This window comes from Rhineura floridana, chromosome 5 (assembly GCF_030035675.1).
Source record: "Rhineura floridana isolate rRhiFlo1 chromosome 5, rRhiFlo1.hap2, whole genome shotgun sequence".
NCBI lineage: Eukaryota > Metazoa > Chordata > Lepidosauria > Squamata > Rhineuridae > Rhineura > Rhineura floridana.
This window is the reverse complement of record NC_084484.1, coordinates 169,501,449-169,519,637: the sequence shown is the minus strand read 5'-3', so window position 1 is coordinate 169,519,637 and position 18,189 is coordinate 169,501,449. Positions and strand designations below refer to the sequence as shown.

Below are 18,189 nucleotides of genomic sequence, written 5' to 3'. Positions count from 1 at the left end.
AAATCCTCACTCTCCTGCCCAGAGCTGCTACTTTTGCTTCAACTAAAGTTCATAGGATTTTTATAGTTGCATAAAAAAAAGATATAAGATCCATTTACTAGATTGCCCACCCCTCTTACGATTCCTATAATCTTTGTTGTACTCTTATATGTCTCAATATATCACATTATACCTTTAGGACACAAGCCTCAAGCCCCTTACTTTGATACAGTCTCTTAGACTATGGTCAGACAGCTTCAGAGTAAGAAATTTTATGACTTCAGCCTTAATCAAATGTGAAAGTTTTGTACAAAAAAAGAGAAAATTTTCAGAAGATTCACAGTTGCCTTTCTTGATCAAAAGGTAGTAAAATTCTCACAGTTCCACTCCAGATAATGGGACAGTATTCTCTGTCTGGGGTAAACCTGCATGTTCATATGACTGACAGATTATGAACATATTAGTTTATCTTCTGCCCCAAATAAATGGAAGCATTATATGCAGAATAAACTAAACATGTGTTTTGCATAATTTATTCTGCTCCCAAAGTACAGTTTCTTTCAAAAACTAGAGTGGAGGAGAGGAGAAGGGGCGGGGGGACAAGCAGAGAAAGATAGGTGTGGATTTTGGCTCCAGTTCAGCGGAGTGTGTGCAAAGCAGTCAGAGGTGCATAAGTGCATGGAAGAGGGAGCAGATGCCAAGTGATTCCAACTCCTCCCTCCTTTTCCTCTCCAAACAGCTTATCATTGGGATGTGCCTTTTGTTTTAAGGGCTACATTCACAGAGGATTAGGCAAATGCATGTGCAACACTCATTTCTCTAAGGAGATGTACATGGAAGATTGCTTTCACATACCTATGATCCCGGGCTGGATTTGGAGTGATTGTTGATAGCGAGAGCACTTCTGTCAGTCTAGCCCAGCCTTTCCCAACCAGTGTGCCTCCAGATGTTGTTGGACCACAGTTCCCATCTTTCCTGGCCATTGGCAATGCTGGCTGAGGCTGATGGGAGTTGTGGTCCAACAGCATCTGGAGGCACACTGGTTGGGAAAGACTGGTCTAGCCAATTGGGGAAGGGGAGACATGTAGCATGCACAAACTGGGGGCCATAAAAAAATAATCTGAAATTCCCCATGACTAAAAGAAGTAATGCATGGCCCCATTCTGATTTCTGCCACATTTTCTACTCCTTCTCTACCGCTACCACATGAGGGCTAGCAGCTTGCTTTTTTAAAAAAGAACAACTGAGGTTTTCAGGTTTTGAAATTGTTTTACAGCAGTTCTTGAGCAGTTCATGTTTATTCTGCTTGGCAAAAAAAGATCACTTTATTACATAACCAAAGATTAAATCAGGAGTGGAGAACCTGAGGCCTGGGATCAAATACGGCACTCCAGGCCTCTCTACCTAGCCATCAGGCCTTGTCCCCTCCCCAGGTTTCACCCCCTTCTCCCCAGACCACCATGCTCACATCTTCATGCCCTCTGTGAGTGCTTTTGCCTGGCTGGAATGTGTCCTTCAACTGTGATAATGCCTCCAGCATGCCTGGATGGAAAGGTGTGTGAGTATATGTAGAAACCTCTCACCTTTTGCATGGCTGGAATGTAGCCTATTGGGCAAAGGTAAGAGGCATATCCATTGCTCAGCCCACTTTTGCCTCTGGCTGACCTACCACTGGTATGTGGTCCTTGTAATGTTGCCCACAAGATAATGTGGCCCTTAGGATGAAAAAAAGGTTCCCCACCTTGGATTAAATAAACCCAAATGCTTACATGCGTTGAGATTCAGGGGCTTTATATGTTCCAACGTACTGATGGTAGAGGCTAGTTTGATGCCTTTTAAAAATAAATTCAAGCCAGTGTGGCGTAGTGGTTAAGGTGTTGGACTATGACCTGGGAGACCAGGGTTCGAATCCCCACATAGCCATGAAGCTCACTGGGTGACCTTGGGCCAGTCACTGCCTCTCAGCCTCATGAAAACCCTATTTATAGGGTCACCATAAGTCAGAATCGACCTGAAGGCAGTCCATTTCATTTTTTTCATTTATGTTAGTGGTGGTATCTTTATGCTTTTTAAAATTCCTTTGTCTTTTGGAACTCTTTTGATCATCAAGATAATGTCCATGTCAAATACAGGTTGGGTTGCTAAGGCAGAAGCTGGACAGCTTGCAAAAGACAAAATATGAGATGGCTCAGAACTACGATGCGCAGCTTCAAGCTCTGAAGACTCAAGTAAGGAAAATGTTGTATCCCTATTTTACAGTGCTCGCAATATTTCCCAGTTAGTTTAGTAGATTGTGGACTGCTTTGTACCTAGCCCCATATCTGTCTATATCGTGATGCACTACAGCTAACCCTTTTGGCTTAAAGGCCACATTCATTCTTGGCCAACCCTCCATGAGCTGTGGGCCAGTGGCTGATGTGGCCATCCCACACTCTCATGCAGAGCTTGGAAAAGTTACTTTTTTGAACTACAACTCCCATCAGCCCAATCCAGTGGCCATGCTGGCTGGGGCTGATGGGAATTGTAGTTTAAAAAAAGTCACTTTTCCAAGCTCTGCTCTCATGTGTGCAAATACAGGAGACACACACAGAGAGAAGATGCATGCACACACACAGGATGCAGTCCCCCTCCTCAGAGAAGAGGAGTTATTGTCCCCTTTCTGCTCATCAAATGATCAGTGCGATGTCCGGGAGGGGGCTGTTTGCATCCCCCTCAGGGCACTGGGCTGGGTAGAGAGATTTAAACCTCTCTGCCCACATCAGTGCCATGTCATAGAACCATAGAACCATGTCTGCTTTATTTTTTTTATTCTGCCACCAAAATTGGTGCAGTCTTGCAGGGGGTGTCAGAAAAATGTGCTCCGGACTGCATCAGGCTGCTGGGCCAGGGGTTAACCACCCCAGGAATTTTTTTTCTTGGCTGATATGGTGATGAAACTCTTGGTAGCTATTGGCTCAACTCTGTCCCCATCACAGAGGAGCTGAGTGGCCAGAAGTGCTCTGGTTATCTTAGGCTGGGTTATCTTGCTCCTAAAAGTTATTGCTTGCCATTGGCTGACTGCTGTCATCTCCGAGGGTCTCTGTCTGCCAGTGACTGAATTGCCCAGATCCTTGAAATGACAAAAGGGCCTAGGCAAAGAGTAATGAATGAACAAGCAAAGGACTAGGAAAGAAGAAAGAGGCTTGATAAACTCAAGGAAAAGACTAAGTTGGAGTAGGGAGTGGTCCAAAAGAATGATGGGATGGCCAGAGATAGGAGTCTGAGAGGAAAACAAAGAGAGTGGGAAGGGTGGTGGGGTGTGTGCAGCCAAGAGTTATGGAGTTACTGGGCTATATACAGCATTCTCTGTCTGCTGGTGCAAGGGCTCTTGTGCTAGAAGTGGCTGAGTTTTAATGTTGTGCAACAGCTACACTAGCAGAAATTTGTTGTGTAATCTCATGTTTTGTGCAACAACATTCCAACAGCACAAAACATTTCACCAGTGAAACAAGTATACCGCTAAGTGATTTTAAATTAGTGCTGCAAAGGTTTTTATTGTCCTACCAAAACGTTTCAGCTTCTGCCTTCATCAGCTGCCAACGTACAAATGCTGTTACCAAGGTGGCAGTTATAGAGCTCTGAGGATGGAATGCTCAGAGGGGCTTCATTTGCAGAAGCTAAGTAGTGGTGGTACTGTCCTCCAGGTTCAGGCCATGTGGTGCCAATGTGTCCAGAGAGTAAATCCAAAAGTTCTCCCTTTTGGTCAATGCTGCTGGATCTGCTGGCATCTCTATCGCTGTAATGGAAAAGTCCAACAGGCTGTGACCTTTGATGTTAAAATGGTTTGCAACTGGTTGCTCCACTTTTTTTGTCAAAATTGCCGATTTGTGGTTCCTGAAGCGTGTGCGTAGGTCAGTTGTGGTCTTTCCTACGTATTGGATATGACATCCTAGTCTTTTGCACTCGATGACGTAAACTATATTGCAGGACCTACAGGTGATGTTCTGTTTGATGTAATATGCTCTGCCTGTCCTAGTGCTTTTGAAAGTAGCTGTCTCCCTGAGGTACACACAGGTGATACGGCATTTGGAGTGACAAGGATGAGACCCAGGATTGCTGATAGGTGGCTTCAGTACAGCTCTCACTAATAGTCTGTGTAAATCAGGAGGCTACAACAGGAGGCTTATTGATGGTCCTAGCAAGATGTTCCGAGTTTGCCAGCAATGGGTAGCTCTCCCTGATTGCTCGGTGATAGTTAGGAGATGCTGGATGGAAATATACCACAAATGAAATCCTTTGTTCTTTGACACCTCATTATGATGGAGGAGGTTTTCTCTGGACAGAATGGAGGCTTGGCGTAGCAAACAATAATATGTGGAGGATATCCTCTCAGAAGAAGGTGTTCTTTAAGTTCACTGATCCTTCTATTTATCCTCATTGTTGCAAATAAGTTTTATTCTCAGAGCTAAGATATGCACAATGTTTTTCTTTATATGCTTTGGATGGCAGGATTTCCATTTAAGATATCCATGTACAATTGAAATTTAATGTTTTATACAGGCACACACCCCACTTAACGTTGCTTCACTTAACGTCGCCTCGCTATAACGTACATGCTCCATACTCCACCATACCCCACTTTAACGTACACGCTTCGCATTAATGGACACTGACGGAACTTGTGTGCCACGTGCGTTGCGAAGCGTTGTTTTCTTAGCGATCTGAGCTGAGCGATTGAGCGATCTGAGGGGCTGCTGCCTTGGAGACAGAACCTTTTACAGTACTGTAATCATTTAAAGATATTTTATTTTACATTTAAGTACAGTACTTTACAGTATTGTAAAGAGCGATCGGAGCTCTGCCTGCCCCAGCCTAGGTCGGTGGCGGCAGAGTGTGTGTGTGTGGGGGGGGCACCTCGTGCTCTTTAGATCCCCCTGATTTCATTTTAGATCCCCCTGATTTCATTTTACTGTCCCATTTTATACCTCTCCCTCTCCATTGTCCCATCAGCTTTACTGTAATTGTTTGTGATAAAAAAGTAAAAAATAAAAAATAAAAAAATTATTTAGATCACCCTGATTTCATTTTATACCTCTCCATTGTCCCATTTTATACCTCTCCATTGTCCCATCTTCCTTCCCTGCTTTTTCTCTCTGTCTCTGCCCGTCATTAGTTCGGGCTTTTGCTTGTGACTCCCAATAGCACATGTGGGTGGGTGTATTGGTATTGTTTTCCCTTCAGTACTGTACATAATGGCAGATACAAAGAAAAGTTGTAAATCTATCACAGATATGAAGCTTAAAATGATTAAACTGTCTGATGAAGGTGTTTCTCAAGCTGAGATAGGCCGAAGGCTAGGCTTCACTCGAACAACAGTTAGCACAGTCATGAGGAGCAAAGAAAATATTCTTGCGGAAGTTGAGTGCTACACCAGTGAACACAACAAAAATTAGAAAAAGGGATAGCGTTGTTGCAGATATGGAGAGACTCTTAATAGTTTGGATAGACAATCAGACTGCACGCCAGGTTCCTGTAAGCCAGGCAATGATTCAAAGTAAGGCCTTAAGCCTAGTCAGTGACCTGAAGGCTAAGAAAGGTGAGGCAGCAAAGGATGCCGAATTTGTTGCAAGCCGTGGATGGTTTGACAGGTTCAAGAAGAGGTCTAACCTACATAACATCAGAGGGCAAGGAGAGGCAGCTGCTGCAGATACTGAGACTGCAGAAAGCTATCCACGCGACCTTGCCAAAATTATTGAAGAGGGAGGCTTCTCCAAAGAACAAATTTTTAATGTGGATGAGACTGGGTTGTTCTGGAAAAAGATGCCTGCAAGAACCTTCATCGCCAGAGAGGAGAAAACAATGCCAGGCTACAAGCCAGCTAAAGAAAGAATAACCCTTCTGTTAGGTGGCAATGCCTCTGGTACCTTGAAACTAAAGCCTATGCTAATTTATCATTGGGAAAACCCTAGAGCTGTAAAGAACTACGTTAAAACTAGACTTCCAGTGCATTGGAGGGCTAATAGAAAAGCATGGGTGACTGCAGCCGTTTTCGAAGATTGGTTTGACACCTGCTTTGTACCAGAGGTGAAAGCCTATTGCAGGGACAACAATATCCCTTTTAACATTTTGCTCCTTGTAGATGCTCCTGGCCACCCTCGAACGTTAGATGAACTGAACCCTAACATTTGAGTGGAATACCACCTCACTCCTGCAGCCCATGGATCAATGTGTCATAGCCACCTTCAAGCTGAACTACTTGAAAAAAACCTTCAGCAAGTGTATTGCAGCAATAGAAAATTATGCCCACAGTTGTGATGTCGATGATGTCGAAGCCTTTGAAGATCCTGTAGCTGATGTTACTGAAAATATTGTAGAGATGGCAAGGCAGTTAGAGCTGGAAGTGAAGCCAGAAGATGTTGCTGAACTTATGGCATCCCATACTGAACCCCTCAGCAATGAAGATCTTCTGGAACTTGAAGGGGAGAGAGAGGAAGAAAATGTGCCAGATGAGGATGAGACCATGGAACAGGCTGAAGGCCTAACTTCAAAAGTTCTCTTGGAAGCTTTCTGTCATCTTGATAGTGCCATGGCTGTTTTTGAAAACTGTGATAGGGACTTTGAAAGAAGTTCCAAAGTCAATGCAAACATTTTGGGGGTTTATGCCTGTTACAAAGAAATCTACAGGGAAAAGAAAAGAGCTACAGTTCAAACCTCCATAGACACCTACTTTCTCAAAAGGCCAGCAGCAGCACCCAGTCAATCTCCCAGACCATCAACATCCACTGATCCATCTCTAGCATCGACATCAGCCCCAAGCCCTACTCCTACTTCAGGTAGTCCATCCAAGTCGCCAGCAAGAAAGCGTCTAGCCCTTGATGACTCGACTTATGAAGTAGAAGATATGCCCTCTCCTTCATCCTTCCTGCAATACATGTAAATTTTCGTTCATCCATTTCGCATCTGCCAGCTGACTTTAAAGGTAAGCTTACTTTATTTTATTTTATGTTTATTTTAGTTATAAATGTGTTATTTACATCAGTTATGCCCATATATGACGATTGCAGTGCAGTACATGCATCAATAAGTGAAAAAAAGTAGTGCTTCACTTTAAGTACATTTTCACTTTACATACACGCTCTGGTCCCATTGCGTATGTTAAAGTGGGGTATGCCTGTAAATGTTTTATAAATGCTTCATAAATACGTTTTTGTATGTTTCTTATATTGTAATGGCCATTGGCTAAAAACAGTAATAATAAAGTACAGTACAGTTAAGATAGGTGTGGGCATCAGTGGGTTTGCTGTAGAGATCAGTAGCTATTTTGTTGTTTTCAATGATGAGAAGGACAGCAAGAAAAGGGATGTGTGGATTATCATTTGTACTATTAAATGTAAACTTAATAGATGGATGGAAAGAGTTGATGTAATTTTTAAATTGTTCTAAACTCTTTACCATTTGTCCAGACCATAAAGATGTCATCAATGTATCGCCACCATATAAGTAGTTGGTTAACGATCTTTTTGAGAATCTCTTGTTCCAGTTTACCCATAAATAGATTTGCATATGATGGAGCCATGTGCTGTGCCTTGTAGTTGCAGGTAGTGTTCTCCATTGAAAATAAAGTTGTTGCAAGTCAGGGCTAGTGTAGCTAAAGTTGTGATAACCTCTGCTGGAAGATTGTTCATATCTCTGGTGTTAAGGAACTCATTTAAAGCCTGAATCCCGTCATTATGTGGTATATTGGTGTAAAGAGATGTGACATCTAAAGCAGCTAGTATAGTATTGTTGTGGAATTGATACTGCTTATTTAAAGATTTGATTTTAAGTAAGAAGTCATTGGTGTCTTTGATATACGATGGGAGGTTTTGCACCATGTTTTGTAGATTTAAGTCAATGTACAGAGAAACTCTTTCAGTAGCTGTGTTGTTACCTGACACAATTGGGTGACCAGGATTGTTGGCTTTGTGGATTTTATATATATATATAATTTCAATCAATCTCCCTGGGTTTTTTTCTGGGTTTTTCCCCCAGTTTTCAGGGAGGAAAAAACAGAAAACAGTTGAGGAAGAACTCCACAACTCTAGCTCTGACCAAATTGCTAATGTGAAAGAGATACATGCATATTTCTGTAAGCCTGCCTGTATTCTTTTCTCCCTTCTCCTTCAACAGCAACAGGATTCTGCAAAAAAAAATTGTGGTTACATTTCCTGTAAGCATGCCCCACAGTCTGGGCTTGCTGATTCTGACTTCAGTGTGGGCAAGTGTTAATGGAACTAGAACAGCATCACAATTTTTTTAAATTAATATCAAATCCTAGTACCTGTTCTAATTCTGTTGACTCAAATCTCCACAGCCTCCTACTAATCATCATCATAAATGCCCCATGATACCTGACCTACTATGCCTTGCTATTTTTATTCTCCCTTTGCTTTCACTGCCATCTCAGCAGCGGGATTTCTTTCTGTGACTGAGCATTCTGATCATGTTACACTTGTGTTGTGTCAAATGCACTGACTCCTAGCCCATTTCTGAGCTCAATTCAAAGTGCTGGTTTTGACCTTTGAAGCCTTTCACGGCTTATGAACAGGATACTTAAAGGACTGCCTCCATAGTCAGAGGCAGTATGCTTCTGAATATCAGTTGCTAGATAGAGTGGGGTAGAGTGCTGTTGCACTCAGATCCTGTTTGCGGGCTTCCCATAGGGGCATCTGGTTAGCCACTGTGAAAACAGGATGCTGGACTAGATGACCCATTGGCCTGATCCAGCAGGGCTGTTCTTCTGTTCTTATGACTGCTTGTCTCCATATGTACACCATATCCAGCTGAATCCCAGATCCCAAATTGATTCAGCTCAATCCAAGGTTCGGCCAGATCAGGTTGAAACCTCCCCAAGTCAGATCGGGTCCACCCGGAGTGATCTGGGACTCTCAGAAGGAGAGTGGCCTGGAGGCAAGGAAATGGGAGAGAAGGAGATGCACAGGAGAAGCACATCTCCTTCCTCCTTTCCTGGCCTCATGACTGTGCAAGGTCCCCAAATCAGTTCAGTGCCTGGATCCGGGTCAGGTTGGCCCTGGATTGTCCCAGGTGGGATTGGGGCTGTTCTGAAGCAGTGGATTGGGCCCTGCACTGGATTGAGGAGGCCCTGCACAGCCCCAGTACTTACACATATATTAAGATCTTCTGTAGGTATCTGCACCATCGGAGGTGAGGTGGCTGGCTCCCAAAGAGAGGTCCTTCTCAGTGGTGATGCCCCAGTTGGAGAGCACAAGTGTTCCTAGAGAGTTTCACCTGATGCCTATCTTATTTTATTTTCAGAACCAGCCAAAGAATGTTTAATTTTGCCAGCCTTTTTAGATACAGTGTTAATCATTTTGTAATGGTGTAGGCTTTTAGCTTATTAATTTTTTCATATTTATATTTTAATTATTTTATTCTTTCTTGCAAACCATCCTGGGAAAATTACCAAAGGGTGATCCAAAATACCTAAAATAAATAAAATCTCTTTGTCTGCGGTTCCAGTACCTTACCTTTCATGATTTTAACAGTATGTAGATGTATATTTTTGTACCTTTTTGGCCAGGTTTCACTTCTGAGTATCAGGTCTTCATTGAGTCTCCTTCCTCTGGAGCAAGTAGAGGGAATAATAACAGTCTACCCAAGGTGTCGTCAGCCTTTCTGGACCAGAGGGCACATTTCAAATTTTGAGACAGTGCTGGGTGCACCAGTCACAAAATGGAAGCTGTGGGGACATGGCATGACACAAAATGGTTCCCTTGGGGGGCATGACATAACATCAAATTTGAGAGCAGTCATGGTGAAGCTTTTCCTATAATTGTATTTCCATAGTAGAAAAAACTTGATCTGTTTAATTGCTTCCTGCCATACAGGTGTTAAAAGCACAAGAATCCTGTTTTCCCTCAATGCTCACTCTAAACCAAAGCCTAGGCAGCCAACCTGTATGAACTTACATGGAAATAAACTCCATTAAACACATAGAGACTTACCTCTGAGTAGCCATGTATATCTTTGTATTATAAGTATACAGTGAATTCTTAATGAGTCCCTAGTCTTTAGCTCCTGCAAAGTAGGACACATGCCTAAGCCTACGTCTTTGCATATGCCTCTTGTGGGAAGGGAAATTACTTAACATTCACCCACTCTTATTGTGATGAAGCCCTTTGTGAGTGCCATAGTACTTTGTGGGCAATGGGTTGGCAAAGTGGAAAATTCCTACTTCATATCTGACCTCTGTCATAAGCAATTCACGCTCAAGGGGCTCTAAGCATATGTGTACATCAGATTAATGCTTTCCAGATGGAAGATGCCAATTCTTGGTTGAATCCAGCTAAATCATTGTGTGACCAGAATGACTTCTGCAAGAGCAGTAGAATTTTCCTTAATGGTCTTCCACCCACACATCCCTTCTTGTTGTTATGTGTTGACGTGTGTGCGTTGTTGCGTGAAACAGCATACATTACGTTGGAGTTAAGTTGAGCAAGAAACTTCTTCAGAGCATTAGAGCATGTTAAGAGTCTTTTATTAAGACATTATGGCTTAAGGCTTAAGAGTAAATAAATGTAGAGTTTCTTCAGTCATCCCCCCGTCTGGTACATCTCTCTCCAAAGGTAAACACAAAAGACAACCTCTCAGTTCAGAGGCAATATTCAGAAGACCAGCCTCACAGATCAGAGGCATAAATCAGAAGACACAACTTACAGACTCTGTTAGAACTTTCCCAGTCTATCAGATGGTTATCATAGCAATGGCCTTGGCAGTCCGTTCCCAGACTGGGCTAAGACAAAACTCCCCCTAGTTACAGTTTTGCAGACTTGATGGAAAACTACTAGGCCTCATGCCTTCAAGTCGATTACGACTTATGGTGACCCTATGAATCAGCAACATCCAATATAGCATCTGTTATAAACCACCCTGTTTAGATCTTGTAAGTTCAGGTCTGTGGCTTCCTTTGTGGAATCAATCCATCTCTTGTTTGGTTTTCCCCCTTTTCTACTCCTTTCTGTTTTTCCCAGCATTATTGTCTTTTCTAGTGAATCATGTCTTCTCATTATGCGTCCAAAGTATGATAACCTCAGTTTCATCATTTTAGCTTCTAGTGATAGTTCTGGTTTATTTTGTTCCAACACCTAATTATTTGTCTTTTTTGCAGTCCATGGTATCTGCAAAGCACTCCCTCAACACCACATTTCAAATGAGTTGATTTTTCTCATATCGTCTTTTTTCACTGTCCAACTTTCACATCCATACATAAAGATCAGGAATACCATGGTCTGAATGATCCTGACTTTAGTGTTCAGTGATACATCTTTGATTTGAGGACTTTTTCTAGTTCTCTCATAGCTGCCCTCCCCAGTCCTAGCCTTCTTCTAATTTCTTGACTATGGTCTCCAGTTTGGTTAATGTCCTTGTCAACTTTAAAGTTGTATCTTCTGTTGACATTACTTTAATCTTCAGCTGTAGTCCTGCTTTTGTGCTTTCCTCTTTAACTTTCAACAGCTGTTGAGCTTCAGCTAACCCAGAATGGACAGGGAAGGGGGAGGCATGAGTTTCAGGCGCCTCCGCTGCCAGAGGAAGCAGAGTTGGGAATTGTTGAGTCTGAGCAGGACCTTGCGGGAGGGGGTCAGGCTGCTCACCAGCCAATTCCCATGGGTCCCGCACTCTCTGAGGAACAGAGCGAGCCGCCCCCAGCTGCTGCAGAAGACTTGTTGGGGGAGGCTCCAGAGACAGTGCCAGCTCTTCCCTTGCCAAGCAGTTCCCAGGAGGATACCAGTGTGGCACAGCCCCCTGATCTTGAGCCTGTTGCTCAGGAACAGATGTCTTCCGATGAGCCGTTAGAAACACGCCCCCTGTCCCCGCGCTCCTGCCGCCGCGAGAAACGGACAGGGCAAAGACAGGAATTACGCAGGAGTCAGAGATTACGTTCGAAAACGTTCCCTTCTTAAGCTTGCCGCTTACAGTGGGAAGTTGTTGAGTCAACTTCCTTCACACGCTGCAGAGCATGTCTAGAGTGTAGTTAGGAATTCTAGTGAGTTAGCGCAGGGTTTTCTATGAAGCGCAATGCCTTTGATGTATCCATTACTCTAATAAAATGAGATTTACTTGCACCTACGCTTCAGCCTCATCCTTCCGGCTCTGAACGGGACAGTTTGACTCAACCAACATCCCTACTCGAATCTGTTCCCATGACGGATGACATGGACCAGAACGGAGCGAGAGGGGGAGTACCCATCACCATGGAAACCTTGTATGCTGAGATCCAGAACCTCCGAGTGACTACGCAAGCCCTACAAACCGAGAACCAGAACCTCAGAGCCACAATGCAAGCCTTGCAAGTGGATAACCAGAATCTCCGTGCTTTGATTGCCCAAGTCCAGGCTGCGCCCCCCAGGACGGCAGCCCCTGTGAAGTCTCCAGTGGGGCTCCCCGTGCAATACGGGGGCCAGAGTGAACAGTTTGCTATGTTTCTAGCCCAATGTGAGTTGTACATTCAGGTGCGCAGAGCTGAGTTCCCAACTGATGATGCGAAGGTGGCGTTCATCATCAGTTTATTGGAAGGGGAAGTGGCAAAATGGGCCACCCCGTATTTGATTCGCAACGACCAGATATTACGCCAGTTTGATGCATTTAAGAATGCGATGGGGGATATGTTCCGAGACCCCCAGAGGAAGGAGATGGTCGCCCACCAACTAGGGACCCTGAGACAGGGAAAGGGGTCCGTGGGACTGTACACCAATGCTTTTCATGTTTTGTCTCAAGAGACAGAGTACAATGATCCAGCCTTGATGTACTTTTACAGAAATGGACTGAGTTCAGAAGTTTTGGATGAACTGGCGCGCTCCACACACCCTGACTCACTGAGGGGTTTGATTCAACTGAGTTTGCAGATAGACAGCCGCCTAGAAGGAAGGAAGTTGGAGCGGAGAATGGAACCTTCCTGGAGCCAGGCTGCTACTCCGCTGCCCCGTGCGCACCCAGTGCCCAATCCTGGCGTCCCTACTGTCTCGGGAGAGGAGCCCATGCAGATTGGAGGGGCTAGACCATGATTGACAGAGGAGGAGAGGGAAAGGCGCTGGAGAGAAGGACTGTGTCTCTACTGCGGAAAGCCGGGTCACCTCGCCAGAAATTGTGCGCCAAAACCGGAAGACCCCAGCCGCTGGAAAACTTCACATCCCAGCTCTCATAGAGGCTAGAGAGTTGGGGGCTGCCACAAACACTGAGCCTCCGCCACAACCCCTTCCATCCCAAGGGGCTCTCCTGTTGCCCATTCGCATCACCCTACCCTCAAGCAAGAGCTTCTCAGCCAAGGCTATGATTGACAGCGGAGCATCTTCTTGTTTCATAGACCGAGAGTTGGCGCTACACCACGCTATTCCCACAAGAGAACTGAGTCAGCCATTGGCAGTGGAAACTATAGATGGCCGGCCTCTGAAGTCTGGGGGGGGGTGACCCGGGTGACTGAGGCCGTGGAAGTGATGGTCCCTGGACATTGGGAAGACCTGTCGTTCTATGTGGCGTCCTTGCCGCGCTTCCCGGTGGTGTTGGGTATGCCTTGGTTGGTTAGGCACGACCCCACAATCTTTTGGGATGAAGCTGTGGTGGTTTTTACCTCCAAGTACTGCCATCAACATTGCCAGCCAGAGGTGTTGGCAGGGGCGCCTTCCCCAAGAGAGATAACTTTGCCCACCAAGTATGGGAGCTTTCGGGAAGTCTTCGACAAAAAGGAAGCGGAGCAACTCCCTCCTCACCAGTCCTATGATTGTGCCATTGACCTGGTGCCTGGGGCACGCATCCCCGCCGGGCAGATCTACTCTCTATCTGAACCAGAGTTGGCAGCGCTAAGGGAGTTTCTGGATGCCAATTTGAAGAAAGGCTTCATTTGCCCTTCACAGTCCCCAGCTGGTGCACCCCTGCTGTTTGTTAAGAAGAAAGGGGGGGAGATCCGTCCATGTAATGATTATAGAGCGCTAAACCAGCTCACAATCCCCAACAGCTACCCGCTGCCGCTCATCAGGGAAACATTGGAGCGGTTGCGTTCCGCCAAATTTTTCACCAAACTGGATTTGAGAGGAGCTTGCAATTTGGTGCGGATTAAGGAGGGAGTTGAGTGGAAAACTGCGTTTAAGACCTGTTACAGTCAGTTTGAGTATTTAGTAATGCCATATGGGTTGTCGGGAGCACCTGGAGTCTTCCAAAATTTCATGGATGACATCTTCCGGGACTTGTGGACTGCTTCATGATAGTTTATCTGGATGATATTTTGATTTACTCAAATACTCCCGAAGAACACGACTCACATGTGCGTGCAATGCTGCAGAAGTTACGGGAACAACGTCTTTACGCGAAGCTGGAAAAGTGTGGGTTTGACCTAACCACGTTGGACTTTCTGGGGTATCGGGTCTCTCCGGCAGGAGTAGAGATGGACCCAGAAAAGGTTCGTTGTGTACTCACGTGGCAACCCCCCAAGACCAAGAAGGATTTGCAACGCTTCTTGGGGTTTGCCAATTACTACAATCGGTTCATAGCCAATTACTCCAATCAGACTGCACCACTCACAGATTGCCTGAAGGGCTCAGGACCTTTCCAATGGACAGAAGCTGCACGGGAGGCCTTCGAGAGCCTGAAGTGAAGGTTTGCTACCGAACCCATCCTACAGCATGCCGATCCTGCGCTCCCTTTTGTGGTAGAGTTGGATGCGTCAGACGTAGTGATCGGAGGTGTTCTTTTGCAACCTGCCCAGAACGGGGGAGGACAGAAACCTTGTGCCTACTTTTCCAGAAAGTTAACCGACTCTGAACAAAACTACACTGTGTGGGAAAAGGAGCCATTAGAGATGCCTTTGAAGCCTGGAGACACCATCTGGAAGGGGCACAGCATGAAATTGAGGTTCGCACGGGTCATCGTAATCTAGAGAGTCTTCATACCACCCGTAAACTCAGTCAGAGGCAAGTGCGCTGGGCTCAGTTCTTCGCACGGTTCCATTTCAAAATTCATTATATCTCCCAAGCGCAGAATAAGCGGGCTGACGCCCTCTCAAGGAAACCTGAACATCAGGGGGATCCCACCCCAAGACCGTTATAGTACATTATTCCTCCCGAGAGGGGAGTGGTAGGGGCCTGCCAAGATTCTTGGGAAGCTGAAGTGCATGAGGCGCAACAACAGGACCCTTTCGTGCAGGAGCAGCGGGTCGAAGACGACGCGCCACCCAAGGCAGATCAGAAGGACCTTATATGGAAGGATGGCATACTGCACCATCAGGAAGCTATTTATGTGCCCCCGGAGAACTGCGAGCGAGAGTACTTCATCAGTGCCATGACGCCCCCACGGCAGGCCACTTTCGGGTCTTTAAGACCATTCAAGCTGTCACCCGGGAGTTTTGGTGGCCCAAGGTGAAGAAGGATGTAGAGCATTACGTTTGCTCTTGCCCCACTTGCATGAGGGCTAAACATGCCACTGGGAAGCCACCGGGGCTGTTGGAACCCCTTCCTACTCCTGCAGGACCTTGGCGAATGATTACTATGGACTTTATAACAGACCTTCCCCCTTCGCAGGGGAAAACCATAGTTTTGGTGGTAGTCGATGCCTTCTCGAAAATGGCTCACTTCATTCCGTGCACAGGGCTCCCAAGTGCTCAAGACACTGCCAAGTTGTACGTGCAAAATGTGTATCAGCCGCATGGACTGCCAGACAGCCTGGTTTCCGATCGGGGCACACAATTCACCGCGCGTTTTTGACAAGCATTGTGGAAGTTGCTGCAAAGCGAGCTAAGACTGTCGTCTGCCCATCATCCCCAAACGGATGGACAGTCCAAGAGGGTGAACGCAATTTTGGAACAATATTTACGTTGTTTTGTGGGGTATCAGCAGGACAACTGGATTTAGCAGAATTTGCTTATAATAATGCTGTGCATTCGCACACGCAACAGACTCCTTTCTTCGCCAATTTTGGTTACCACCTCCGAGCCTTCCCTGCCCGAAAGGACAGTCTCTCAGTCCCAGCCGCTGAGGATTTCTTGCAGGAACTTCACGCTATGCAACAGCTACTCCAAGAACAACTGGAATGGGCCAAGGCAGATTACAAACGCGCAGCTGACCAGCATCGGCGAGAGGGAGACCTCATTCAAGCGGGAGACAAGGTCTGGCTCTCTACACGTTTTTTATCTATGCCTGGCCAGTGTTGTAAGCTGCAGGATTGGCGTGTAGGGCCCTTTGAGGTGGAGGCACAGATTAACCCCGTGGCTTACAGACTAAAATTGCCATCAGCTTTCAAGATGCACCCAGTCTTTCACAGGGCGTTGTTGACCAAGGACTCTCCCCTCGACCCTCACTGGCCGCAAGTGGAGCCCGCACCGCCCTTGTGGGTAGAGGGGGAGGAGGAATATGAAGAAGAACAGATTTTGGACTCAAGAAAACGCCGAGGGCGTATTCAGTACCTGATTCATTGGAAGGGTTACGATCCAACTGAACGTTCCTGGGAAACAGAGGAGAATGTGCACGCTCCGACTTTGGTGAGAGAATTTCATGAGGCTTATCCAGCGAAACTTAGACCTCGGGGGTGGGAAGGGTTAATGCGTGGAGGGGGGGATGATGTTGAGCCTCAGCTAACCCAGAATGGACAGGGAAGGGGGAGGCATGAGTTTCAGGCACCTCCGCTGCCAGAGGAAGCAGAGTTGGGAATTGTTGAGTCTGAGCAGGACCTTGCGGGAGGGGGTCAGCCTGCTCACCAGCCAATTCCCACGGGTCCCGCACTCTCTGAGGAACAGAGCGAGCCGCCCCCAGCTGCTGCAGAAGACTTGTTGGGGGAGGCTCCAGAGACAGTGCCAGCTCCTCCCTTGCCAAGCAGTTCCCAGGAGGATACCAGTGTGGCACAGCCCCCTGATCTTGAGCCTGTTGCTCAGGAACAGATGTCTTCCGATGAGCCGTTAGAAACACGCCCCCTGTCCCCGCGCTCCTGCCGCCGCGAGAAACGGACAGGCAAAGACAGGAATTACGCAGGAGTCAGAGATTACGTTCGAAAACGTTCCCTTCTTAAGCTTGCCGCTTACAGTGGGAAGTCGTTGAGTCAACTTCCTTCACACGCTGCAGAGCATGTCTAGAGTGTAGTTAGGAATTCTAGTGAGTTAGCGCAGGGTTTTCTATGAAGCGCAATGCCTTTGATGTATCCATTACTCTAATAAAATGAGATTTACTTGCACCTACGCTTCAGCCTCGTTCTTCCGGCTCTGAATGGGACAACAGCATTCATTTTAAATCATTACTAGTTTCTGCTAGTAGTATGGTATCATCTGCATATCTTAAATTATTGATATTTCTTCCTCCCATTTTCACATGTCCTTCATCTTTGTCCAGTCCTGCTTTCCATATGATATGTTCTGCATATAGATTAAACAAATAGGGTGATAAAATACACGCCTCTCTCACACCCTTTCCGATGGGGAACCAATCAGTTTCTCCATATTCTGTCCTTATAAAGCACAGGGTGATTTTCTTCTGAAATTCCTTGGTCCGTTCCACTATCCAACGTATGCTTGCAATATGATCTCTGGTACCTCTTCCTTTTCTAAATCCAGCTTGGACGTCTGGCACTTCTCACTCCATATATAGTAAGAGCCTTTGCTGTAGAATCTTGAGCATTATGTTACTTGCATGGGATATTAAGGCAATAGTTCGATAATTACTACATTTCCTGAGATCTCCTTTCTTTGGAATTGGGATATATATTGAACTCTTCCAGTCATTGTTTAGTTTTCCATATTTCTTGACAAATTTTTATAAAAATTTGGACAGATTCCATATCAGTAACTTGTAGCAACTCTATTGGTATGCCATCTATTCCTGGTGATTTGTTTCTTCTGGTCAGATGAATTCCCTTTGTTAGTCTAATAGAGTGGCCAGGTGAGTTAATGGGCCTATTGTGCCCATTAATTGGGCCCCCAGGGAGATCCTATTATTGAAACTCTTTAGGAGAGCTCCCCCTTCCTGAGGTCAAGGAGAGGCTTGAGTTTTGAGTTGAGTCTGCGCAAAGGCTGGGAACTGGAAGCAGGAGAGAAGCTGGCTCTCTGCACCATGGCTTTAGGGTGCCTCCTGTCAGCCTGATGGAAAATGCAAGATCTGTTGGACTGCTGATGCTTTGAACCCCTCCATCTTCAGCTCAGATTGGAATGTGTGTAAATAAATAAACCATGTTTCATAAAGGAGAGTCAGTGTGGTGTAGTGG

General features: G+C 45.7%; 1 protein-coding gene across 5 annotated transcripts in view; it reads left to right on the top strand.

Moving 5' to 3' along the window:
- The window catches only part of DEUP1 (deuterosome assembly protein 1), a 99,451-nt gene that overhangs the window by 20,754 nt on the left and 60,508 nt on the right, over window positions 1-18,189 (top strand). For 4 of the 5 annotated variants that reach the window (XM_061628848.1, XM_061628850.1, XM_061628849.1 and 1 more), the window contains exon 4: window positions 2,112-2,207. The exons of the other annotated variant lie outside the window; for it this stretch is intronic. In XM_061628848.1, coding sequence (XP_061484832.1) covers window positions 2,112-2,207 — 96 coding nt within the window. The remainder of the gene's footprint in view (window positions 1-2,111; window positions 2,208-18,189) is intronic. 5 annotated transcript variants of the gene reach the window in all.